This window comes from Lemur catta, unplaced genomic scaffold, assembly GCF_020740605.2.
Source record: "Lemur catta isolate mLemCat1 unplaced genomic scaffold, mLemCat1.pri scaffold_47_ctg1, whole genome shotgun sequence".
Lineage (NCBI taxonomy): Eukaryota > Metazoa > Chordata > Mammalia > Primates > Lemuridae > Lemur > Lemur catta.
Genome location: NW_025423854.1, coordinates 872215 through 898101, shown reverse-complemented (window position 1 = coordinate 898101; position 25887 = coordinate 872215). Strand labels below are relative to the sequence as shown.

The following is a 25887-nucleotide window of genomic DNA, read 5'->3' as shown; positions in this document are numbered from 1 at the left end:
TGGGGATTAAAAAAGTAAGTTATAAGTTTATTAGAGACCCATAACCCATGATATTTAAACACACTCCAATTACGTATGGCAGCTGTATCACTGAAAAATCAATAAGTCACAGAATCCCTTTTGAAAATTAGTAATGATTAGTGGTAATTCACCTATACAGTTATTACATTATTCCATTAATTATGTGGCATTCTTGAGAGGTAAGAGGTGAAATTAGATCAGCCTAAGATTTTTAAAATGGATTATTTCAAAATATTGAATGAAACTGTATGTTTCAGTGAAATAATGAGAACTATCATAGACATATATATGAGGATATATTCTATTCTAAAAGCTTAAAGCCCTTTGAAATATAAGAAAAAATAAGTTCAGACCGTAAAAGTATTTATACACCCATATTAATACTCCAGCCACCAAATTCAATCTGTAATTTAAAAAGAAAATCTGTACATTTAAAGTTCATTCACACATTTACAAAGCAGTGACAACAACCAGGCAGTTTTGAAACCTCTTTTTCTCTTGGCAGCAGCCTCTATTTTCTGTAATGACCACGGAACATTGTGGACCCCAAGCTGCAGCTTTTTCCTTAGCGCTTCCTTTAAAAAAAAAACAAAACAAACCACACCTAACTGTATATCTTACTTCCTTGCGGGGAGAAGGATGACATAATTGTGGGTCTGAATTCCCACACCAGGTCAGTATTTGTGGTTTGTCATCTCTGTAATTGCTGTAGGTTTATATGCTTGTATCATTTCATCATAATTTGCTATAAACGCATTATTAGAAATGACTGTGGGGTCTGTCTTCAGCGTCTGCCTTTTGAAAGTGTCCTTTTCTTTAATCATCTCTTAAGCCAGAGATAATAATGCAGAACAACCCAGGAACTGATGTTGATCCTCCGTGCGTTAATCTCAACACGTGCCTCTGAAATCCTTGGCTAGATCTAGCGCCTGAGGAGCCTGAGCAGGCTCACCTTTGAACCAGTTCTAATCTAGTTTTGTTTATTAAACAACATTGATGTCCTCAGATACAGTGTAGCAAAGCTAAAAAATATTAAGAGTTTACTGTTGTTGATGTGATTGTTTTTAAAAATCCAACACTGTGGCCTTTCCTTTGTTCTTCTTTCTAGTCAGTCTCTACTTGAATAGGGTCCTAACCTCTTACCTTAGAGGTTAGGTGAATAAAGATAGAATAATCTGATGCTGGAACTCCTTCTATCTCCATTTGAAGAGCAAGTCGAAACATGTCTTTTGCTGTTGAATAAAATTTTGCAACCAGTTTGAGAAACTGGCCTACACCATTTAAAGATAAATAGAACCTTTTTAGTTTTAAAAGAGTACTCACATCATTATTTCATTTAATCTTATAACAATCCTGGGAATAATTGTCTCCATTTTGTAGATGAGGTAATTGAGATTGAAAGAGATTAAAAGACTCACTCAAAGTACAAAAGCAGATAATGTGATAATGGTTTGGTTAGGACTTCTTCAACTCAGATCTTTTTACTCTAAGTGATCTTTTTTTGTTTTGCTTTGGCAGCCTTTTAACTGTACCAAAATTTGAATGAATGATTGAATGAATGAATGAATGAAAAAATAAAAATTGCATGATAGTGGAGGATGGAAGAGTGAAGAGCAGACCAAAAATTAAATTCAGGTGTTGGCAAGAACGTTCGATCGTGAATTGACAGGAAACTAAGATGTGGGAAGAGCTCACCTGAGACCCTGAGACACATGAGCTAGGAGAGAATGAGAGGGAATAAAAAGGGAAGTGATGTGTTAACTATGCTTTCTGCTGGGTTCTCCAAATTACTAGATTGTTAGGAACCAGTGTCCTTGGAGAATATTATCTAATCTTTCCAAAGATGTGTCTTGGTTTGTTTTTTTTTGGGGGGGGGGTGGTGCTTAGATAAGAGGGCTGGTAGAATAAATACATATTTGAATTTTAAATTATTTCTTTTTGCTAAAGCATAACAACTACATACTTGTGTACCTTCTTTTTTCTTCTTTTTTTTTCTAGAAATAAGAATATTTCTAGGGCATGGAAAGGGTTTAACTATTTTAACTATTTAAGATCCCTGGTATATCTACTCACTCATCTATCTGTGGATCATATTACCTTCATTATAGTTATTTTTAAATTACTACTTTGGTTACGTCATGTGCTTTGGCACTGGAGGCCACCACAAATTCTCTGTGGTGATAGACAGGCTTTAGTGCTGACACATCAAAAAAACTGCTTGGAGAAGGTGAAGCTTGAGAACCATCAGCTATTTGGGAAAATATGGGATTAGGCCCATGGAGTGAAGCATCACTTTTTTAATCTGTGGTATTTGTTATTCTGTGGTAGTAATGAATGGTTTCTTCTTGATAATATTTTATTTATTAGTGTTTTTCCAAACTCCGCTAAGTACACGAGTGGTCCACTGGTTCGTTACTGGGCTTTAAGAGAAACACGAACTACTCAGAGAGAATGGACTTCTCTTTTATGTAAATAAGGTAGAGAAAAGAGATCACTGTGAAATAACGTGGCCATAATAATAGTTCTCTTAAAAAAAGGAAGAAAGGATATGGACAGTCTCTATTTCATCCACTCCTCTCCCTAAATAGACGTCTAAAATATTAAATATTAAACCTTGGTAATGAATGAAAATTAGAGATCAGAATGTTTGAACAACCAAAGTGCTGGAGGTGAATATCATAGTGCTGCCACTATCAGGTGATAGGTCTTAGTATTTGGGGAGTTTGAAAATAAAAATACATGAGAATACTAGGGTCGGAAGCGACAAAGCCATATAACCCGGCTACTCAAAGTGCAGTCCATGAACTGTCGGGTCCGCATCTCCCAGGCGCTTGTCAGAAAGGGACCATTTTCAAGACCCTGCCCCCCAGACCCATTGAACAAGAACCTGCATTTTGATGGGAAAACTGGGTAATTCGTGTGCACATTAAGGGTTGAGAAGCACTATTCTATACCATGCCTGCTCTCAGATCAGAATGTATCCCAGCCAGGTCAAAATTTACACGTTTTCAGAGGAAAGAGGCCCTCCTGAGTAATGCACTGTATTTATCCTTACCAGGACATTTTTGTATTCTTAAGGACGGAAAAGAGGCTTCCTTATACCGTATGTCAGACTGCTTTGCTCTCTGCTAGTAGCTTCTTGAAAGCAGTATAATTCAGCAACTATTTATCTGGCGCCTACTTTATGCTAGGAGACTAAAAACAGCTGCGCAGGTGATCTAAAGATAGGTGAAGGGTAATTTCTGCTCCTAAACTTATGTCATGTAAGCCTCATGGAGATCTTTTCTGTAGGGACGAGAAAAAATATATTTAAAAAAAATATAATTCAAATAAGATAAAGTACCATAAGAAACAAAGTCTCAAGTTTCACCAGAGGACTCTGATTCCACGTTATCGGCCTCCGGGGCTTCCAGGGGACTGGCAATAGGCACTTGATAAACACCAGTTGACTTCCTGACAGTGTACAGGGAGAGCTCAGATAACATATCGTCTAAGTAAACACCCCCCTGCCACAATCCTGTTAAGACTCTCCCCGGAGATTTTATAGCACTCTTTTTTTTTGTTTGTCACTCTGGACAGTCAGGAAGCATCCTTCCTCTGCCGGGACACCTCCTGCTTTTCAAACTCCTTCCTTCGGGGTCTGTGCCTTGCTGAGCTCAGTCTCCTTCCCTCAAAAGCCATGCTGGGCCAGATCTCTGATACGTCTCTCATCTGACAATGGGCCTCCAAGCCTCTGCCATCCTCCCTGAGCTTAGCACTGGCCGGTTGTCCCTCACGGAATGCCACTGGCAGGCCACAGTGAGCCAGTGCCTGTGTCCTCATCCCTGCGGCTTGGCAGTGTGTCCCTCTTGACGGCTGATGGTGGCAGTTAACCCACAGGTGAGGCAGCTTCCCGGGTGTGAAGCCTGGGAGGACCTTGCCCTTCCCCTCTCTCTTTCCTCAGTGTCCTCAACTGTGAAACATCCCCACTGGCTCTGGGTGGCTCACTTTTCATCTGAGTCTCTGCTGAAATGTTGCTTCCTCAGAGAGGCCGTCTTTGACCACTCGGCCCAGAAGGGCTCCTTCTCCCCCCACCCACCCTGTCTCCGTAATTCCCTTCCGGCCTCTCAGCCAGTGTTGTTTTCCTTACAGTGCTCACTGCTCTCTGGAATCAGCATATTAATTGCATTTCCTTGTTTGCTTGTGCATCATGTCTCTAACCCACGAGCACAGGCTGTGCAAGCTCACGATCGGCACACGTGTTGTTTGCTGGCCTGTCCGCAGCGGCTCGGGCAGTGCTGGCAGCAGTTGCCGTGTCAGCTGGGAGCTCTCCCATCCCGCCATGCTGACTCTTTGAAAAGTTTCTGTTGTCACTGCCTCCTTGGTGGTATCGCTGCTTATTACGTCACTAGAAACTAGGTTATAAAACATTTCTTTGATCCAGACTTTAGGGAGGGTGCAGCCCAGATGTTTAGCAGACAGAGCTGGCAGAACCACCAAAGCCGTTTTTAAAACCAGATTTGTCTTGAGAACAGGAATATCTTTGAGCTTGAATCATTTAAGTACCTTGTTTTGTTAATGTGGTAACTAGACCTAGAAAGACCTTTTGAATTTTTAAGATCCTTTGAGAAGGCAGTACGTATGATTCGAGATAGATAGATAGATGGAAAGTGTGTAAAAATTCAAGGTTGTTGCTGATGGACGAGTGAAAAGTTGGGTAGTGTTTTAGAAAATTTTTTTCCTGCTATAGTATTCTGTTTTTGGTTTTCAGTTTCATCCTTGCTGTCACTAACACACAAAATTAGTAATGATCTCAGGTCAGAAGATAGAGTGATTATTCAGTTTGGTCCATTAGTTCATCCGTATTTAACGAGCGCTTAACGTGTGTACTATAAAATGTATGAAGAGATTGTTGATTTTTCTCCTCTAGGGTGTGATACTTCCCAGCGTGGCTTCCATCCTAAGGATGCTGCCCGTCACTTCTTTTCTCCTCCAGCCCGCGTTTCTCGCCGGTCTGGTCCACTCTGTGAACTCACCGTCTGCATCTTCGTGGCCCAGGCCTGGGCAGCCCCCTGCAGTCCCGATTATTCCGTTGACTTTAGGATTGCTCCGCTGATGCTGTTGCTTCCCAAAAACGTGCCTGGAAGCCTAAGTTATATGACTTTGGCAGGTGTGTGTTTGTCGGAAGGCTCATGGGTTTTAATCATCTTATTTGGACACAGCTTATGAATATGTCCAGTCACGTATGCCAAATAGTAATACTTTCTTGTCAAATTTTCTTCATAACTTCTGTATGTCTCTCTTATGCTGTTTCCTTCTTACTTGCTATAAACTACCACTTTCCAGAACTAAAATAGGGCTTTGAACTTATTCCTCCTCCAGGTACTCTTGACAAATTAGTTGGCCTCTAATACTGTGCATTCTTGCATTTGAAATGTAAGTTTGAGGAAGCAGGTTTGGGGGGCAGGGATGCACTTACTGCCTTTTTCCAGTGTGTCCCACCAGCCCTCCCTGCGTCTGGCAAACCCCATGTCCCACCGTGACAATGGGAATCAGTACTTTTATTTTTCTAACCGACACATCTTACTACTTTCCACCTTGGCCTTCCTCCTCTGTGTTTCTCATCACATGGAGAGACCACCTTCCTCTTTGCTCCTCTGCTCCAACACCTTGTTAAGTATAATAACTAGTATTTAAAAAAGGCATCTAAAATGTCCCACTATTCGTAATTTATTTGATGCCACCTGGAAATTCTGCTTGACAAATTTTATTTCTCTCTGATTTCTTCCATTATGTTTTATCACTTTATTGTATGTGTGTTCCTGTAGTCAGTGTGTTATTTTTGATTCCTCTCTTTTCCTCGCTTTCTGCCGACAGCTCACCTGCATACTCTGGGCCGCCATCTGTAAAACACATCCCAGGGCTCTCCGTTGTCTTCCATCTTCTCTGCAAACTCCAAGCCACCACCATCTCTACCTTGCACAACTGCAGTAGCCATCATCTGATCTTTTTGCTTTTACAGAGATGAGGTTGTTTTTTATTTCTGCAGTTTCCCTGAAATCCATTTTCTACACCATGGACAACATGAATCGTATCGTGGCCCTGCTGGGATTCGAGGGCTTTCCATCACACTCAGAATATAATCCAGCCGCCTTAATATGGTTGCAAGGCTCTGTGTGGTCTGCACTTTACCTTTCCCTCTCTCCCACTCTGTTCTCTGATGCCCTTTCCTTTTGTTAATACCCCAAGCTTAGTGCCACCCCAGGGCCTTTGCACCCGCCATTTCTCTCCCCAGAATGCTCTTTGCCGTACGTTTGCTTCACTGGCTTCCTGTTGTCACTCAGATCTCAGCATAAATGTCATTTCCTCCAAGAAATCACACACGGTCTTTCACACAAGCCTATTTTAATTTTTGCATAGCTACCAGTCTACCAGTGTTTTCGTATTTGCGTATCTGTTTATGTGTTGTCTCTCACTCCCACTAGAATGTCCCCCTCATGAGGTCATCGCTCTCCCCAGAAGAGTGCCTGGCGTGTAGCAGGGACTCATTACACAGACGTTGAAGGAAAAAATAATGAATGAGTGAATATACTGACATTATTGGATTCTGCTACCTGGATATATGTTTTGTCTTTATAAGCAGATTATAAATTGCTAAGATATTTATTCTGAGCCCTCATATCACCCACTTCAGTTTAAAGTATGGAGTCATTTCTCGGCAAACTGTTATTCTCTTGATTTTAGCTCTTTGGGCCATATTTAGCTCTTGGTATCCTAAGGAATCTGTGAAGTCATTCAATTCTTGGCTACCATGACTATAAAAATCTAATTTATAGGTGTTACATACAGCGAGGACTCAGTATTTGTTTGTTGGCCATGGCAATTCATGTCTCGCCTTCCTGGGTGGCGTGTGCTGTTGCTAAATGCTGTGGCATCTGCTATGCTCCATCGTAGCTAGATTTCGGTAGAGAATGAGGTGTGCAGTTTGTAAACCGCTTTGGGGAACATTACACAGGAAGTCATTTTCATTTTGTGGCAGGTCAACAGGAAATAAGGCTTAGTTGCCAAACTAAGAAAGCAACCAGGCATATTACTGTTCCCTGAGGAGCTTTCATTATTCCAGCAGTCACCAGTTTCTCCCAAGACAGTGGAAGTTATCCCAGCTACGTCACTTGTCACATGACATTTTGGTAGGAAGAAGGTATGCAGTATTTTGTGCCCATTTTTCTTTGCGTTATTTTCTACATTGTTTTTGATATCTTCTAATCACCTATCAGGTCCATTTTGGGAGATGTACTCCTTGCTTTAATATAGTGGGTCTAGCTTTCTGGATTAAAGACTGTTCCTATCTGTGGTGCATTTGTTTGGCCATTGCTATTATTCATTGTTCTTTTGGCAGGAGTGGTGGTGGGAGTCCAAGGTACTTACTTGAAAGTCTGATCCTCTTTCAAGCCATCTCCTTCTGTAGGCTTGGCCAGCCTTTGAAACAGGATGACCCCTGACCTCAGCCCTGTCGTGAACTATGCACCGGGAGGGTCAGGGGGAGTGGATGACAGAATGGAAAGTTTAACTCCTTGGCATGTTTTAATTTCACATTTTTTATATTAATTTAATTTCCTTCCAGAATGAAAGTTGGCAGCCATTTAGGGAAGTGCTGGAGAAGGCTGGAGTCATTGCAGTTGAAATGCATGTGGAAATCCCCAATCCGCAGGTTATTGACATAGTGAACTTGAAAACCCTTCCCAGTCATGCCATCACGTGCCGACAGCCTGCGTTTAGGGAGCGTTAGCACATGGGTTCTGTGCGTCAAGTGAGCTCTCCTTCGCTGGGCTGGGCGGAAGTCGGTATCTTTCCACTGCTCTCCACAGTTACCTGCAGAATGAGGGCTCACCTAGCGCGAGCCGGAAACCGCTCCTTAGGGCAGGCCAGGAGCCTTTACTTCTCCCTACTTTATTTCTCCCTTTTCAAATATGGAAAGATCAGACTACAGATATGCTATATTTCTCTCAAATTTTTTAACTGTATCAGAGAATTTTTGGATTTTTAAAAACATCCAACTAACTTCAGTCAACATTTTCATTGTTTGCAAAAGACGACAGAATAAAACCACTTTTGAGAATCCAGCTTTTTTTATTGCTGCATTTTTGCCTAGAGGGATTCTGTTTGTCCAAGCTGGCAAATGGTGGGCATTCCAAGGCGAAAGTGCACAGAGCCCTTGCTTGCTCACTGCTCAGGGACTCTCAATTTCGGCAAACACGGGGACCCCGCCTGCTACCAAAACTACATTCTTTTTCTTTGCAGTTAGATCAAATGCTTCAGAGTTATTATCAGATGTGGCATGGAAGATCCAAACAAAAACAAAACGCCCTCGAGTTTAAAATAGAAGTTCTAAAGACTAAATATTTGCACTTAAAAAGGAAAAGAAAGTAACAGAAATCTCTGTGGCAGACCATTCCTTGAAATTATTCTCACTAAATTATACTCATGCACTTTCCACTCTCTGTAATAAAACAGTGGATTTCATTTATTCCAGATGCATTTGCTTCAAGTAAATCAGAATTCCCATCCTTCTTTTTGGTCATCGTGAATTTATTTCAGTTTTGTGGCCTACACATGATCAGGCACATTGGATAGTTTTTAAGTGAATCTGAATGATACTATGGGTTCTTTTTTTAAATTGTATACTTTGTGTTGTATTTATACAGATGAATCTGATTTTAAGTTTTGTAATATGTACTGTCTGTAAGAGCTTTGACAAATATGCTCATGTTTCTGCAAGTGACTTACGGGACCTTGGTGGCTGGTGGTGGAGGGATGAGGGAATGTGCTTTGACGTGTTGTCACAGGTAGGCAGGACTGTTGGCTGCTGTCCTGAGGAGCCTCCAGTGCCAAGAAAGGGTCATAATGGCTTCATGTATGTCATACCTTCTATTCAGAGAGCCTTGCACAGCTATATGAAAACCCAAAGGAACCTTTTATTTACTAGATTTGCAAATCCCTTGCGCTGGTGAGCTAGCATAACTAAACAGCAGTCTATAAATATTAAAGACAAGCTTTCTAGTGGTTTGAAATGTTTCCTTACTCTTAAGACAGTTGTTATTCATGGTTAAATCCATTTAATATATTTTTAAGTAGTAAAAAATTAACCAGCCTTATTTACTTATTATCATTATTTATACGATTTCAAATAATAAATGTTTATGTTCTCTAAGTGAACCTGTGGTTTAACCAAGATTGGTAAATTGACTAGTTGATCGTATGTAATTGCAGATAAATTTTGCAAAATGACAGTGGGGCAACCACTGCAGGTATCCTGGGGCAAGTTTAATTGTCTTTTACATACACTGTGCTTCTTGTGGCCATCCTGGGTATTTAATTGATACAATGGCAAATTATTCAAGCTCCTTTTAATTTTTTGTTTTGCTTACCATTGGCGATTTTACGATTCACAAGCATTCCCACAGGTTTGTGGGAAAAGGCTACACCAGGTCAGTTTGACCATTTAGCTACACTAAAGGCTTCTCCATAGAATAAGAAGTTGAAACTGATGCTGAACACTATGTCTTGGAATTATTTGTACATTTTTAGTTATCCATCATTTGCTCGACTCCCTACTCCTTGCAGAACAACGCAGATGCTTTATATCTATTCACTGGCATTTCTTTTAAAACCGAAGGATTTGAGGGGGAGAAGCAGCTCCCATCATCAAAGTCCTCAAATATTGAAAAGAAAACCGTTCTCCACATATGCGTCTTAAGCTGTAGTGTTTATCTGCTTACCAGAGAAGGGGCAGCACACATTCTGTTTTTATACTGAAATGACTCTTCTTTGGGGACTACTACTCATTTACCTTTACTCCAGCATTAACTAATTGGATTCATAGTGTTTCTAAATATTTTGACCGAAAAAATATGTATGTCTATATACATATACTGTCTAAACTAATTATATTTATTTACTTTGCAGTACCCAAACCCATCTCTACCTTTGTAAGTAGAGAACACACTAATAATCTCTAATTATATTTCAGAAATAATTTTTCCATTTAATCTAGGACACATGGACATTCCAAAGAATAAAACTATCTCATGTCACCATAATCTATTTTGCAAAGATTGAGGTGTATCAAATCATTAGGTCATTTTTCTTTTCTCATTTCAGTTTTGGCAGGATCTGAGGGCATAAATATGAAGAAGGCTTTTGGCAACATGAACAATGTCCGAGTTTCAGTTTAGTGTCCATGTGCTTGATTCATCAGAACATTTCAATCGAAACAAAGTTAATCTCCTCAGTAATAGGATAACACCACCTAGTTTTTCTGGGTTGTGAATAATTGTGCAACCAAATTGATTGATCTGCATAGTAAATATATTTGGAATTACCCTAGCAACTTGCTACTAGTGTTTGAACTAGAGCCTCAATACTGCAAAGATGTAAGATTTCTTGCTGTACAGACACATTTCCTGCACTACCCACCAGATGGCCATGAAAAAAGAAGTAGTGCTGAAGGTGAAATTTGGATTAGTGTTATTTAATCTGAACATTAAATCTAAATATGCTCTGGATACCTGGAAATAGCAAAAAGAAATGAGAGGAAAAGTTATGCCATTAGAGGGCACTTTTGTAATCTTAGAGAGAAGTCTGTTCTTATAAACTGACTTAACTAAGACTTATGTTTAACAATGAATTTTCAGATGTTTATTTAAAGTGAGTAATTCTTAAACTAAATGTCTGAGAGAGAATATTTCATGGTAAGGGAAAAAAATCTATAAAATCTTAAAACTACGGTATAAACAATGTTTATGTAAAGGTTCAATTTTTGATCAGTGAATATAAGTTGTAAAAATATGCACAATGTATCTGCACAGTAGTTTTTTGATCAACTATATTCATTGCGTATTTTAAATACATCGTGTTAAAAAAATTCTGCCTGTAACCTCATCAAATTGAACAGATGATTAATGCTTCCTAATATCCAAGTTTTTCCCCAATAGTAGTTGAATGTTATTATTAATAGAGAACATCTTGAAAACCATAAAGTGACAATATAAATTCTTGCATTTGGGGGCCATGCTAATTTTAAACACTTTTCTGAAAAATACCTGTTTTGTCCATAATTGGTGTGGCAATTAAGATGGTTAAAACTGTTTCAGAAACAAAAAGTGGGACCTGACAGAATTTTAGTTGGGGAAATACGATCTTTTGATGAAACAAAAGATCAAATTGAGTCTGTTCTCTATTGGTGGTAGTTTAAATGAAAATGTCTACCTGAGCCAATAAAGTAGGCCAACCAGTAAAATATGAAAGGAAAAGCTTAGTGTCAAGAACTGTGAAGAGTTTGAGATTTTATTCCACTTGCAAGCTAGTAAATGCCTGCCATAGTTTCATGGATGCTGGAAGAACGAACGCGACTCTGAGCCTTACTACTGGGAGCTGTAGCGGTGGGCGCAGCGCCATCATTCGCTGCACTGGCTCCCTGAGCCCCCACCCCCTGCCCAGCGCCTGTAGGATGATGCAGAGAGGCCAGAGGGCACCAGCCCACGCAGGGGGGTTTGCTGCAGGAGAGAAGTTCTGAATTCAGGGAACCCAGATCTGGTTTTCATGGGTAGCAGTCAGGCCTGCCCTCTGCCCTGGAGGCTCTGCCTTCCGAGGCTGTTCACTCTACAAACATCCTGGGAAAGATAACGTGGAACAGAGGCAGCCAGCACTTCTGCTCCCAAGACAGGCAAAATCAAACACAGAGACCCCTGGAGAATTATCTCCTAACACTTACTCTGCAGAGTCCTATAATTTGAGATGTTTACTAATATTAAATTGCTAAGTAGCTGATGTAGAGAAATATAGAATAATCAGATTTACCATATTTTAAGTCACCCATAGTACATAGTTTATATTTTTTACATCATACGGTATTTAAGCCTTGGTTTGATTATATTTAATATGAGAAAAATGTAGCCCCCACATCACAGGGTTGTTGCCAGCGTTAGGTCAGATTATACATACCTATATGTAACACACTTAGAAGAGTGCCTGGCTTGCAGCATGTACACAGCAAAGTTTTATTAATATTGTTGTTATATCAAAATTCATCTTTTATAATTAGCTGAGAATGCTGGAAAAATTCCGATGGACCGTGCCTAGCGATGTCTCTGACTCTGGGCTGGCCTGCGTGTCCCAGGCAGCCCGAGACACTGGCCGCCCGTCCTGCTGAGCGGCACAGGCACAGGCACAGCTGGCAGCTCTGTGGGCAAGCACGGGCCTGGGGAGGTGACCTGCCCTCGAGTGGTGGCTCCGGGCGGAGGTGCCTGGCACCACACACTCGCATACTCCCCCGGCACGTTTGCTCTGCGTTCCCAACAAGGATGCAAAGCCACATCCTACCTGTGTCTAAAGAGACTTTTTTTGTTGTCCGGCCTCTTCTGCTCTCAGGAGGCCAGTATCAGGAATGGTCCTACAAAGAGAAGTGACCTGAATGTGTTTTATTTTGCTAGAATCGTAAGTATTTCTGAACACAGGCGGCCTATCGAATGCTACTCAGATTTTCCATTTCTCTTAGCTCCAGGCAAAGGGGGAGCAGGAGTCGGGGCTGGGGGTAGTGATTGGAGGTCCTGTGGGTTCAGCAGACCATGTCCCTGTTTGGCCTTGATTTTGGTCCCTCCAGTCGTCTTTCGTAGACATGACCTTGGTCTCTTAGTGACTCGCCTGAGCTCCCACTCACAGCCCCAGCGCCCCGTGGGTTTCTCCTTGACAGTCATCTGGGGTTTGAGGGACAGATTATCTCAGGAAACCTCGGCAGCCTGGTCTGGTTCCTAAACTGCGGCTGGTTGGGAAGAGTCTGATACTCAGTCACAGAATCGTTTCTCGTTAGAGATCACCTATCCACACCCGTACAGACTGGGGCCTGGGGTGGGTAAGTGAACAGATCCTACATCTAGTGAGGAGCTGAAACTACGCGTCAAGTTTCTTAGCTCTCAGTTGAATTTTCTTTCCGTTGTAATACAATTAAGAAATAACAGTGGCAAATAAAAACCTCTGTAAAAAATCGTTGGGCTGTCTTGAGAGATGTTAAAAAGGAGGCACGTTTTGGCTCTTCGGTCAGATCCACCTGGATTTGTGTCCTCTCTCTGCCTGCATGGCGAAGGTTTGTTCTTACACAGTGGCGGTGCCCACTTCACAGGGTCGCTGTGAGGACTAACGGGAGGAAGGCAGGGAGAGGAGCATTGTGCTTCGCGCCCGGCAGCTAAATCACTGCAGGTATTTTGTGTAGAAAGCTGCAGGACACGGGGCAGACAAAACATTCGGAAAAAAGAAGTTAAGTACTTTCTGAGCAAGCTCATGGTGCAAGAACTACTTCTCACATCCTCTTTATAAAAAAGAAACAGTTTTTTTCTTTCAAACATATTTTTAGTTGTCCCGATCTATTTTTGATAACACTCAAAGAAAGATGAAATTAAAGTCCAATGATGTTTTAAGTAGAGATTTTTAATTATTCGTATCTGTAATGCTGTCTGTTTAAAAATAAAGCAAGCATTCACCTCATCTTGAATAATCACAGATGTTTGCATTTGGCTTTCCCACTATTTAAGGTACTTAAATGTGAAAACACTATATTTCTGTAATGCTTGAAATCCCTGATGTAGGTAGAGTGAAAAAGGTAAGGGAACACAATTCCTTACATGGCTCTTCCTGTGAGGAGAACTTGTACCGAATGATCCGAAAGGCACAGCCTTTCCCTGGCACCTGCCGTGCCAAGCGCCTGTGCACCTCAGTGTTGTTAGCACTGAGACACGTGGAAGCCAGCTTCTGACGACGTCCCTACGGCCATGTGCAGTAGGGTCATCCGTAATCACTTACAAGGTTGTGATGAAAGTCAGTGGCAAATGCCAAAATGCAGCTCAGTGAAAATGCTCTGCTAGAGGTTAAGACAAAGGGTCTAAATATATGACTTTCCAAAGATCTGACTTGATCTGCAAGTGGGAGCCAAGCTCGCGTTCTCGTGTTGTAGGTGTGTGTATGTCAGTGTTGTGTTGAAGAGTCTGGGACTCTGTGACATCCGGACATCAGCAAGCAACTCACCTTGTGATTTTGGATGAATTGCTTAACCTGTGAGGGAGCTGAACTTTATAATCTCTAAAAATCTCTGATACATGAAATTTGATCTTGGAATAAGCATAATCTATACATGTATAATCCTTAGTCCAGTTTTAAGGGAGAATAAAAACGACTGTACAGGGATAATTTTGTGGCTCTCAGGGGGTCTCTGTGACTCACGCTGAAGGCAGTGGCTCAGGTGTCAGGTGACTGCTGAGCAGTGGTGCCGGCCAGCCACCGCCAGGGCTTTTATAACAGCCGAGAGAACTCGCCCTAAGTGACCATTTCAGCGTAAGCTTTGACACATCGATGTAACATTATCCATTACTGTCCGTATAGGCTTCCACCTCAGTGAAGTGAGGGTTTTCTCTGAATACCCAGGGAAGTTAAGGCACCAAGAATCCTTTCATTTCAGCATCTCTGTAATGTCTGAAATTCTGGCAAATTCATTCTCAACTTCGTAAAACAGTTTGAAGAAAAAGAATAGGAGAGTTGCCTTCAAGATCATGTGCATGTATTCAAAATACGTGATACGTCCCTAAGTTTCCATCAAAGCTCACATAATGTGAACGCTTTAGTGAGTTTTGCTTGCAGAACTAACCCAAGCGATCGCTTCTGCTGCCCAGGATGGCGCTGCTCCGCTGCTGTCTGCTGTGGCTCCTCCTGCCCATCGGCTGCGGGACCCAGAAGTTGCCCACGCGAGACGAGGAGCTGTTCCAGATGCAGATCCGGGACAAGGCGTTTTTCCATGATTCGTCAGTCATTCCAGACAGGGCTGAAATCAGCAGTTATCTCTTTAGAGATACGCTTAAAAGGTATTCTCCCTGCAGTGCTTTCTTTATCAAAAATCTCATAAAGGATGCCTCCAAAAAAGAAAGTAACCTTTTAGACTTAGTTTAGGGAATTTGAAAATCAACCTATGAATGGCATTACTTATTTTCTCTAAGTAAAAAAAAAAATGGCAATGCAACTTCTATTCATTAAATGGAGCTGTTTGGTTCTTGCTGATTGTGATCTCCTTTTGGGAAGAGGGGGCAATCCTTGCATTTCTTGCATTTTAGAATGATTATTTTCTTATTTTCAGGATAGTAGGAAATTTCTAAGAAGGCCCCTGTAGGACTAAGATGAAATTAATTGAATAGATGATTCTTCAAGGGTTTGCATTAAGTTTTATATGGATGATATTTCTTTGACAAATCTGATCAGATCCCGAGGGAATCAAACCAGTGATAAAAAGCTGGCATTGTTCATTTACCTTTATGCCAACATCAACAAATTGGGCTCGCATATGTTTCTGAATATTTTGAACTCTAAAAATTATATACCTCATATAAATTATTTACCTCATATAAATAAAATATGTCTTACAAACTAATTAAATAAAGTTACTTATTTTGCAGTGCTCAAACCCCTCTCTACACTTGCAGAACACATGGTTGCTCTTTGGATAATTATATTTCAAACCCAATTTCTCCTTTTAACCTGGGGCACATTGGCATTCCAAAGGACTAAACTGTCTCACACAGTCAATAAGCCATTCTCCAAAGATTGAGGTATCCCCCACCATCGGGTCATCTTTCTATTTTGATCAAGAGTAAGGGAAGGTGACGCTTGGAATCCCTTCCACTTCTGGCCCAAGGATATCACCGTCTGGTCAGTCTGGACGATGCTCGGAGGTGAGTTTTCCTATTTTGACTGAAGTGAACTACTGTTTAGGTATCACTTCAGCACTGCCCGGGTGAAATCATTTATGTGAATGAATGCAATGGACCAGGAGCTGACTTGTCGTGAGTCTTTAAAGGACATTCATGAGAGGGAGGCACAAAATGAAAGGATGATCACGTAGAAGGAACTTGCTGTCCTAGTCCTTGCTAAGACTCAAGTCTGCGCAAACAGGAAAGGGAACACAAAGCAGTCCTAGCACTTCAAGTTAACCTTTACTGTTAACTGAGTTCTCACTGAGTACATTTTGCTTTTCATATTATTTTGTCCCTTGAAATTTTTGAGTATGTCAGATCAAATCAAAATTTTTCTTTGGAAGTTACTTTCATTTCCCAAATGTACATGTGTACTGCTTGTTTTGCAGTGTTCTTTAAACACAGCATTCCATATTATATAATCATATCACTCAATCAAATCGTTTATCTCCTTTAGTTTTCCACTCCCTGAAAAGTTAAGTAAGTTTCGGTTCTAAAAGTTGTCTTAAAAATTACACTTTTTTTTTTAGGAGATTACTCTAGCTGCAGTGTGAAGAATCATTTAGAGATAGTGAAAGTAGATGTGTAGGAAACAGCTGTTCATTAATTCATTCAACAGATGTGTATTGGGATTGCCCTGCTCTCTTATGGCTGTCATTCTAGTTGGGGAAGATGGAAAAAAAAAAAAGTAATATATAGCATGTCAGGTAGTGGTAAGTGGTTTGACGAAAAATGGAGTGAAAGGGAGCTTTGTGGGCTGGAAGTGTACCATACTTTACACCAGGGGTCAGGGTGGTTCTGTACAGGGTGGAGCTGGAGGAGAGAGCTGGGGAGGGGATGAGCGGGCAGGGTCCCTACCTGGAGGAGGAGGATCTCAGGTGAGAGGTGGGGGCAGGAGTCTGCGTGTTCCAAAGCGAGCAAGGCGCTGAGTGGAGGGGGGAGGAGAAGGGTTTAGATATTTGCTTGTAAGACATTGCAAGTTCTTATCCCGCAGGAAACAGGAAGCTCTTGGAGAGTTTTGAGCAAGGGGGTGTGGTGTGTTTGCCTTAGGTTCACTGGGACCCCTCCGCCTGCCTGGAGGGGGGAATAAACTGAGGGGTCCAGGTGGAAGCAGGAAGCTCAGTCAGGAGGCTGCTGCAGTGCCCAGGCAAGAGGTGGTGGCTCATATCAGGTGGTACCAGGTGGAGCAGGACAAAGAGCCAGATTCTGGGTATATTTTCAAAGTGCAGCCAAAGGTGTCTGCTCGTTCATAGTGTGTTAGCAGAAGAGAAAGTTGACAGTGACCCTGTTTGTCCTACATGACTGCAAGGGTGGCATGGTCATTTGCTGAGAAGGGACAGACTGCAAGAGAAGCCAATTTGGGGGAAATAATCTGAAATTTGGGTTAGATATCTTCAGTGTGAAATTGCCTTAACATCTAAGTGAAGATGGCAAGAAGATAGTTGTAACTGGAATTTTTAGGCAAGAGTTCAGGCTGAGGTTTTAAATTTGGGGGTGATTAACGTACCAGAGGTTAAAGCCACGAGCCTGGTGAGTTCACCCAGGAAGAGAGCACAGGTGAATGAGGGATGCTCCGAGCACAGGCCCATGGTGCATGCCAGGAGTTGGAGTTTGGGAAGGCGAGAGGCTGCCAGCAGGGGAGACTGCAGGCGTGGATGGCTGTGGTGGTCAGTTTGGAGAGCGTGGTGGTCTCAGATACGGAGAGAGCAGAGAGAGAAGAGGTGCCCAGGAGGTTCAATCTATAGGAGGCAAAACCTCCTTTTCTTTACCATGGAATCAGCGAGCAACTCCGGGCTTGCTAGAACTAAAATCACCATTTCCTCATTTGCAAGATTATAGGCTTTGAAATACAATTAAGTGAAATTATCTAAGTCACTTGGAGTAAGAATATACAGTCTTAATATTTTTATAGATAAGCAATATTTCATGCATTTTAAAAAGTCTTTTGAGAGATCACAAAGTCCGAGGAGAAAGCATAGAGCAGAATATTTTGAATTTTTTAAATTTTAAAAAATCATCAACTTATTAATTCAACAGAAAATCCTGGTGATAGAGAAGTGACAGACAAATGTATCTTTCCACTGACTGACACAGTGGTCTTTACTTTTTAAAAATATTTCTCAGATGGTGATTAGATATTGCTATTGAAAAAGATACGGAATAGCAAAGCTGTGAATAAAAGTCACTAATGTAAAAATGTGAATACAATGTTGTTTTGCCAGAGATCAACATACATTTCAGAACTAGGTTGCTGTGAAGACGGTGTTTCGAAATAGTTGGGACTATGTCAGAGCAGCCTCAGTGTAACGTGCAAATTTATCACCAAAATTATGGAAAACACAGCAATAAACCTGGAAATTTCCTTGATAGTGGCTTACTTTGCAATGGCAGGGCCTATGTTAAGTAACAGCCAGACACTGGTGAGGGTTGATTTTTAAGTCAAAATGCTTTTGGTTCAGTGTTTTTTGCTTATTTCACGCTGTGTTTGCTGGTGAGAAGTCTGGCTGCGGAGCCCTGAGCTGCCGGACTTGCACAGTTAGTGCCGTACGTATCACGTTTTGTGCCAAGCAGGAAGTTTCAGTGTCTATGAAATGGAAATAAAATGAAATTTTATGAAAATGAAAACCAAATGATTTTTCCACTAACTCTGGATTGTAAATGTTAGAAAGAATTACCGTGGTCTGAATGGAGTTCGCTTTCCCACAGGTATTTCTTTGTGGTTGAAGAAGACAACACCCCGCTGTCGGTCACGGTGACACCCTGCGACGTGCCCTTGGAGTGGAAGCTGAGCCTGCAGGAGCTGCCCGAGGAGACGAGCGGAGAGGGCTCAGGTACACGGCAGCACAGATCGGCCCAGACCCTGAAGGGATGGTTAAAAGGCTTGTGAAACATACACCTTCTGGTAATAAGAAAAACCAGCACAGGTGCCCAGGTGAAGCCGGAGATTTTTTTTTTTTTTTTTTTGAGACAGAGTCTCACTTTGTTGCCTGGGCTAGAGTGAGTGCCGTGGTGTCAGCCTCGCTCACAGCAACCTCAGACTCCTGGGCCCAAGCGATCCTCCTGCCTCAGCCTCCCGAGTAGCTGGGACTACAGGCATGTGCCACCATGCCCGGATAATTTTTTTTCTATATATATTTTAGTTGGCCAGATAATTTCTTTCTATTTTTAGTAGAGACGGGGTCTCACTCTTGCTGGTCTCAAACTCCTGACCTCAAGCGATCCTCCTGCTTCGGCCTCCCAGAGTGCTAGTATTACAGGCGTGAGCCACCACGCCCGGCCTGGGATTAAATCTTGTTTGTGTATCATTTTGTCCGGTTAGCCATCACCCTTGACACTGGGCCGTGATTTTTTAACCTTGAACCATTGATACTCAAATTTTTTCCAGTTGTTTTTATAATTGGCTCTCCTGTTTTTCAAAACTCTGTTTATATTGAACTTTATACTTTAAAATATAGACATTTTAACATTTTATCTCTGAGTACTTCAGTATGCATCTCTTAAAAATAAGAACACCGCCCTACATAACCAAATCATTATCATAATTAATATGACTGGTAATCATTCTTAACATTGTCTGATATTCTGTCATATTCAAATTTTAACAGCTGCCCCCGCAATGTCCTTGGAAGATGGTTTGTCTGAAGCAGAGTTTGGTCCAGGACATGCAGTGTGTCTGGGTGCTGTGTCCTGAGTCTCTTTGGCTCCAGAGCGCCCTCTTTCTCTTTTCTCCATGGCCCTGACTTGTTGGAGAGACCAGGCCGGTTGTTCAGAGAATGTTCTCTCTTTGGAATTCTCATCATTTCTTCTTCCTAGTGCATTCAGTTTATTCCTCTGGTTCTTGCAATTCTTGAAATAGAGTTTAGGTCCAAAGGCTTGAAGATCAAAGCAAACACTTGGCTAGAAATCATCACAGGTGACATGTTCTCATCTTGCATCTCCTCAGTGGTCATGGAATAGCTGGTTTTCCCTACACCTGAGGCCAATATTGAGCACCAGGTTCTGATTCTTCACTGTAAAGTTACATTTTTCCCTCTGTAACTGAGTCTAGGGTCTAACTACTAATTTGTAGTTCATACATGGGGCAGGAAGAAGCATGATAAATCCTCTGCCAACAGGTGTGACCATAATTACTGGCATTGTTTACTGGTGTGATCATTTTCTTTGGACTAGTCGGGAGTAGGGCCACTCGGTTCCTATTCAGGAAACTAATTAATCATTAAATTCCCGAGACTAGATTTTTTTTAAGTGTTCTGACTGGGTATCAATTTCAAGACCAATTTTCTTAAACTTCCCAGGTGTTGGTGTTGGAGTTAGCATAGCATAAGATTGTGAGAACAGCCTGAGATTGCGTCCTACTTTTGGAGTTAAGCAACAGAACCTCTTAGTCCCAGTTTTCTCATCTATAACATACTTCCTAATTTATGGAGTTTTGTGTCTACAGGGCAGTTAGCTCACATAGTCAGTCTACCATATACATTGGTTATCAAGGGCAGTCCAATTAGGTACTGTTATATTTACAAATGTTATTATATGTTCAAAGTAAACTGAGCATTTGATGGTGAGATCATCAAACACTATCTATCTAGAACTTTTACTTAGTTAGCTGTATCTATGAATTTTATCTTCTAAAAAACACTCCAAGTGTATATATGTGTAGTTACTGAGTTATTAATTATGCATGGAGTGTGCTAATTGATTTTCATATGAGTTACTAGGAAACCTATGTCTTTGCTAAAAGTATTAAGACCTTTAAGAGTATAGTAATAACATTTAATATTACCAGTGGCAATATGGATTATTCTAAGTTTAAGCTGTAAGGCATTTTTATTATTAATATGTTTCTGTGGCGAAAAGCCAAACTTTTGGCCGGGCACGGTGGCTCATGCCTGTAATCCTAGCACTCTGGGCAGCCCAGGTGGGTGGATTGTTTGAGCTCAGGAGTTCGAGACCAGCCTGAGCAAGAGCGAGACTCTGTCTCTACTAAAAATAGAAAGACATTACCTGGACAACTTAAAATATATGGAAAAAATTAGCCGGGCATGGTGGTGCATGCCTGTAGTCCCAGCTACTCGGGAGGCTGAGGCAGGAGGATCACTTGAGCCCAGGAGTTTGAGGTTGCTGTGAGCTAGGCTGACGCCACGGCACTCACTCTAGCCTGGGCAACAGAGTGAGACTCTGTCTAAAAAAAAAAAAACAGAAAAGCCAAGCTTTTGTTGCTTAGAAAGATGCATAGAAACTTTAAATGACACTGAATATTAGTTGCATTTATAGTTATTGAAGTCATCCTAAAAATGCATGTTGTAATGCAGAGTTCTTTCTTTAGTGACAGAGACTTTTTTTCACTTATCTAAGTAGTTCTCGAACCAAAGCCATGTTGACAACAACAGTCAGTTACACAGAACATAGAGATGGAGTCACAAGGAGGCCATATGTTCGTGTTGAGCACACGCATGAGTTAAGCAAAGTGCTAACATCTTTTTCAAGCACTAGCTCACTGCTCTTTTTGTATGAGGGGATTCATGTTTGGAAAAGTAGCTAAAAGGAAAAATATCTCTGCATATACAAGGCAGCAAAGATCCTCCACAAAGCCCTCATAACAACTAGCAACCCAGCTTTGTAGAGATTTGTTTTTAGCACAAGTTCTCTGATGCCCTGAGCTGACACTGTTGGTTTGCCTTTCTTGCACTGGATTTTATAGCTCTCTCGTAAGTTTGCATTAAAGAGTAATCTGCAACTCTTCCTCCTCTCTAATCTGTCTTGCTCATTGATTTAAAGGCTAAGTACTTTCAGATGAGATAGTTTTTTAATGACACATGGTTGACATCAGAGTGTAATTGTGGCTTGTCTCAATGTATGCTTTGTTCTTAAGCAAATTTCATCTCTGTCTTATTTGCTCTGTTGAATTCCCAGGGGGCAGCTACGTCATGCCTCCCTGGAATAGTGCTTGCAATTTCCCTGTGCGATGCTGTCTGTGTTGACCCTCATCTTTTAATGTTGTCTGTGTATTTTGCTAGCTGGCAAGCTTCCTAGATACAAAACGAATTATTATACTTAAGATACTTAAATTGGATTAACTCAGAACTTGGAGAAAGGTAAGGTGCAGGAAAGGAGGCAGCCAGATGTTAGAAAATTAGATAACTTGAGACTACATATATACCCAGTGAAGTTTCAGGTGCACACATTTTAATTAGAATTCCTTTCTGTTTGCTTAACATTAAAAGCATTTCCCCGTGTCTTTCAAAACACTTAAAAGCATGGCTGAGTCCTGTGACATCATATTTTATTGTGTGGACGTGCCATAATTTACACAGGAATTTTAAAATTTTGGACATTTCTTTCCCCTGAGGTTTTTTTTTTTTTTGGCCATAAAATGATCATGTACAACCATATTATTGAGTAGTTAGAATAAATTTTTTTCTGGTATAAATTGCTCTTTAAAAAAATTTTTTTTGCTCATGTATTTTACTGTTCATGAAAATTAAAAAAGTATTTTATAAACTTTACAATAAAGATAGCCTGGTATATGGAATTCTTGAGCAGGAAAGAGACCTTGTTTGATAGGTAAGGAAGTTCGGCCCCCTGAGGTCACCCAGTGGCCCCGAAGTCACAGTTAGTGGGAGGCAGAGTGACACTGTTAATAGGAAAATGAATAATTTCTTTGCACAAAAAGTTTTGTTTTGGCCACTACAACCTTGTGGTTTTTTTTTTTTTTTTTGGTAAAATACTTTGCAGGCATTAAAATACTTGCAAAGGTTTGCCTCTGATTATGTATGTGTTCACTGAGAATCTGAAGTTGAGTAATGCAAGTCTCAGCTTAACTTTTGGGCCATCACCTTATAATCTGTAATAAAAATAACGTGTATGTTCGTCCAGTGTTTTATAGGCTACAAATTACCTCCATAAATATTCTTCCTAAAATTACGTTAAAATGAATAAATAAATAAAACAGATTTACAGCACTAAAACCAGAAAAGGTTAAGATGCTGACTGATTCTTCCTCCCTCCCCACTCCCCAGCTCTGCCTTTTGGGGAGCAGGGAAGGTAAAAACTCTGGTGTCTGTTTAAACTAAATACCAGGCAGTATTTAGGTAAATTGCATCCTGTGAAGGATGTGTTGTTCATCAGCTGTTGGGGGCCAGGGCAGAGGGGGAGCTGCTTGGCGGTGCCGGGAGAGGAACAGGAACCGGTGTTCACTGAGCTCGTGCATCATGTCAGCTTAGTTCCTACCGCCCTGCGGGTCAGCCCTGATCATCCCTGTGTCCAGCTGTGGCGTCCACGCCTGGGAGGTTTCAGTCAGTTCCCCAGAGTAGCCCAGATTTAAACCTCAGAGTCTGGCCAGGCGCTGTGGCTCACGCTGTAATCCCAGCACTCTGGGAGGCCGAGGCAGGAGGATCACTTGAGGTCAGGAGTTCGAGACCAGCCTGAGCAAGAGCAAGACCCCGTCTCTACCAAAAATAGAAAGAAATGGTCTGGACAACTAAAAATATATAGAAAAAAATCAGCCGGGCATGGTGTCACATGCCTGTAGTCCCAGCTACTCGGGAGGCTGAGGCAGGAGGATCGCTTGAGGTCAGGAGTTCGAGACCAGCCTGAGCAACAGACACTATCTCTGCTAAAAATAGAAAATAATTAGCTGGGTATGGTGACGCTGGCCTGTAGTCCCAGCTACTGGGGTGGTGCCGAGGCAGGAGGATCGCTTGAGCCCAGGAGTTTGAGGTAAAATATATGTAACACAAAATTTACCGTTGTGACAATTTTTAAGTTTATAGTACATTAGGTATATTCACATTGCTGTACAACTATTACCACTGTCCCTCTCCAGAATTTTTCATCATCCCCAAATCAAACTTTGCACCCATGTTAGATGACTGAGTTTGGGCCAGTGATGTTTAGGTAGGAGTGTCACGTATCACTGTAGGAAGTGTCCTGTCCTTGTCCCACTGCCGCCTCCTCGCTGACTGCAGGGCAGAGGGGGTGGCTGGAGCTTGAGGAGCTACATTGGGCCAGAAGGTGCCACCCTAAGGATGACAGTAGAGCAAGCGAGAACGAGCTCGGGGCCCTAATTACTGCCCTCGAGCCGGCAGCTACCTCTGGTCTAAACTTGTTTAAGTCGCTGTGATTTTCAGTTCTGTTGCAGCCACCTCTATTTCTAACAAAAACGTCTCTTCACTCAAGTTTATCCGTAGTAAATTTACTTCTTCCACAGTTGGAAGTGACACCACTAGAACCTCAGATTCCAGTGATGGTAACCGCCTGTCAAAATGATGAATGACTGCAGAAATTGCATTTTCAGCCCTTGTCAGCCTTGTCATTTTTAGACTACAGCATCTATATTTTTAGTTTGTTTTTTCACTGATCCTATATCTCTTCCCCTTATTTTAGTTGCCCTTTTCCCATAACATTACAACTATCTTGACAATTTACAACAAAAAATACATTGAAGAAAAAAAAGAAGGAGGGGAAGGAGGCTGGGAGAAATGGTCTTTATTCCAGATAGCCATTGTCCTCCTGAAAATCTGAGGTTCCTTTTTTTTTTTTTGAGACAGAGTCTCGCTTTGTTGCCCAGGCTAGAGTGAGTGCCGTGGCATCAGCCTAGCTCACAGCAACCTCAAACTCCTGGGCTCCAGCAATCCTCCTGCCTCAGCCTCCTGAGTAGCTGGGACTACAGGCATGTGCCACCATGCCCAGCTAATTTTTTCTATATATATTTTTAGCTGTCCATATAATTTCTTTCTATTTTTAGTAGAGACGGGGTCTCGCTCTTGCTCAGGCTGATCTCAAACTCCCGACCTCGAGCGATCCTCCCGCCTCGGCCTCCCAGAGTGCTAGGATGACAGGCATGAGCCACCGTGCCCGGCCAAGGTTCCATTATTAATGGAGAAAAGGAGGGTACACATTGGGGCATCCCTAATGATCTCTGAAACGTGTGTAAGGGCTGAAAATGAGAAGAACACCAAACAAACAAAAAAGAGACACAGAAAGTCGTGCATGAGCTTTGAAGTGAGTTGGCAAGTAGGATTAATAACTGTGCTTTTACCAGGGGCCACAGAAATGCGCCAGACCAACTTCCGATGTCTAATCCGGAATCCTGTGTTCCCACAGTGGCATCGCCAAAGCGTGGAGTGGGGTGTATTTTGGCGAAGGTTCCGGCCCGTAGTGCTGGACGAAGTGCGCTGCACGGGGAACGAGCTCTCCGTCGAGCAGTGTGCGAGGAGCTCCTGGGGGCAGCACGACTGTGCCCACGGAGAGGACGCGGGAGTATCCTGCACCCCCGTCACAGGCAAGGACTTGGCCCCATTCGTGCGCGGACCCCTGCCCCGGCACCGCTGGGGCTTGCCCCGGCGCCCCTCACCCTCAGTTTAGATGGTATCACCACGTGGGCACACACATCAATCCCCCAAATCAAACTAAAAAAAAAAAAAAATGAACACAAATCGTATATCAAAATACTATCTCCTTATTCACAGATATTTCTGAATTGTGCAATTTAAGGCTCTACAGTCCTGTAAAACTTGATCAGGACACGAGACTTTGTTGCAATGTAGGGTTCAGTAATGAAATCAGTGTGCAGTGATAAATTTCAGGCAGTAGATGTAAAGATTACGTCTTTAGTCCATTCGGCTGTTACCTTGGCTTGACTCTCAGAAGGTGTTTAAAGCTGGTAAAACCGTAGTGATGCGATTGCTGATGAAAGCACACTATTAAAGAAACCAATTAGCTTTGCTCAGTTTTTAGACTATTCCAGATTGTAGCACAACTGTGGAAACATGTCAGGGGGTAGGAGAAGGGCGTGTCTGAGTGCAGACTGGTGTGTGTGTGTGTGTGTGTGTGTGTGATTACATGTTGGGGGTGAGAAGAAGGAAATGAACAGTCAAGAGAAGTTGAGTTATCACAAATCCATTGTTTTTATGGCAAAAAGAACTTGAATAAAATTTTTTTGTTTAAATCTTTCTTTAATAAAAATTAAAAAAATAACTTCTTGGAGCCTACAAAATACTAAATTTATATTTTTATTGACAATTCTCTACAGGCCTTTGTTTTTATTAGCAGATTAACACATTGGTAGTCAATAAAAATAGATAATTTATGCCGGATTTTA

General features: G+C 41.7%; 1 protein-coding gene across 1 annotated transcript in view; it reads left to right on the top strand.

Annotated features, from left to right (window-relative positions):
- The window catches only part of LOC123629827 (neurotrypsin-like), a 56827-nt gene that overhangs the window by 9857 nt on the left and 21083 nt on the right, over positions 1–25887 (top strand). Inside the window, exons 2-4 of the mRNA XM_045539215.1 lie at positions 14718–14906; positions 18495–18619; positions 24829–25068. Of these exons, the coding sequence (XP_045395171.1) occupies positions 14719–14906; positions 18495–18619; positions 24829–25068 (553 nt within the window). The 5' untranslated portion in view covers position 14718. The remainder of the gene's footprint in view (positions 1–14717; positions 14907–18494; positions 18620–24828; positions 25069–25887) is intronic.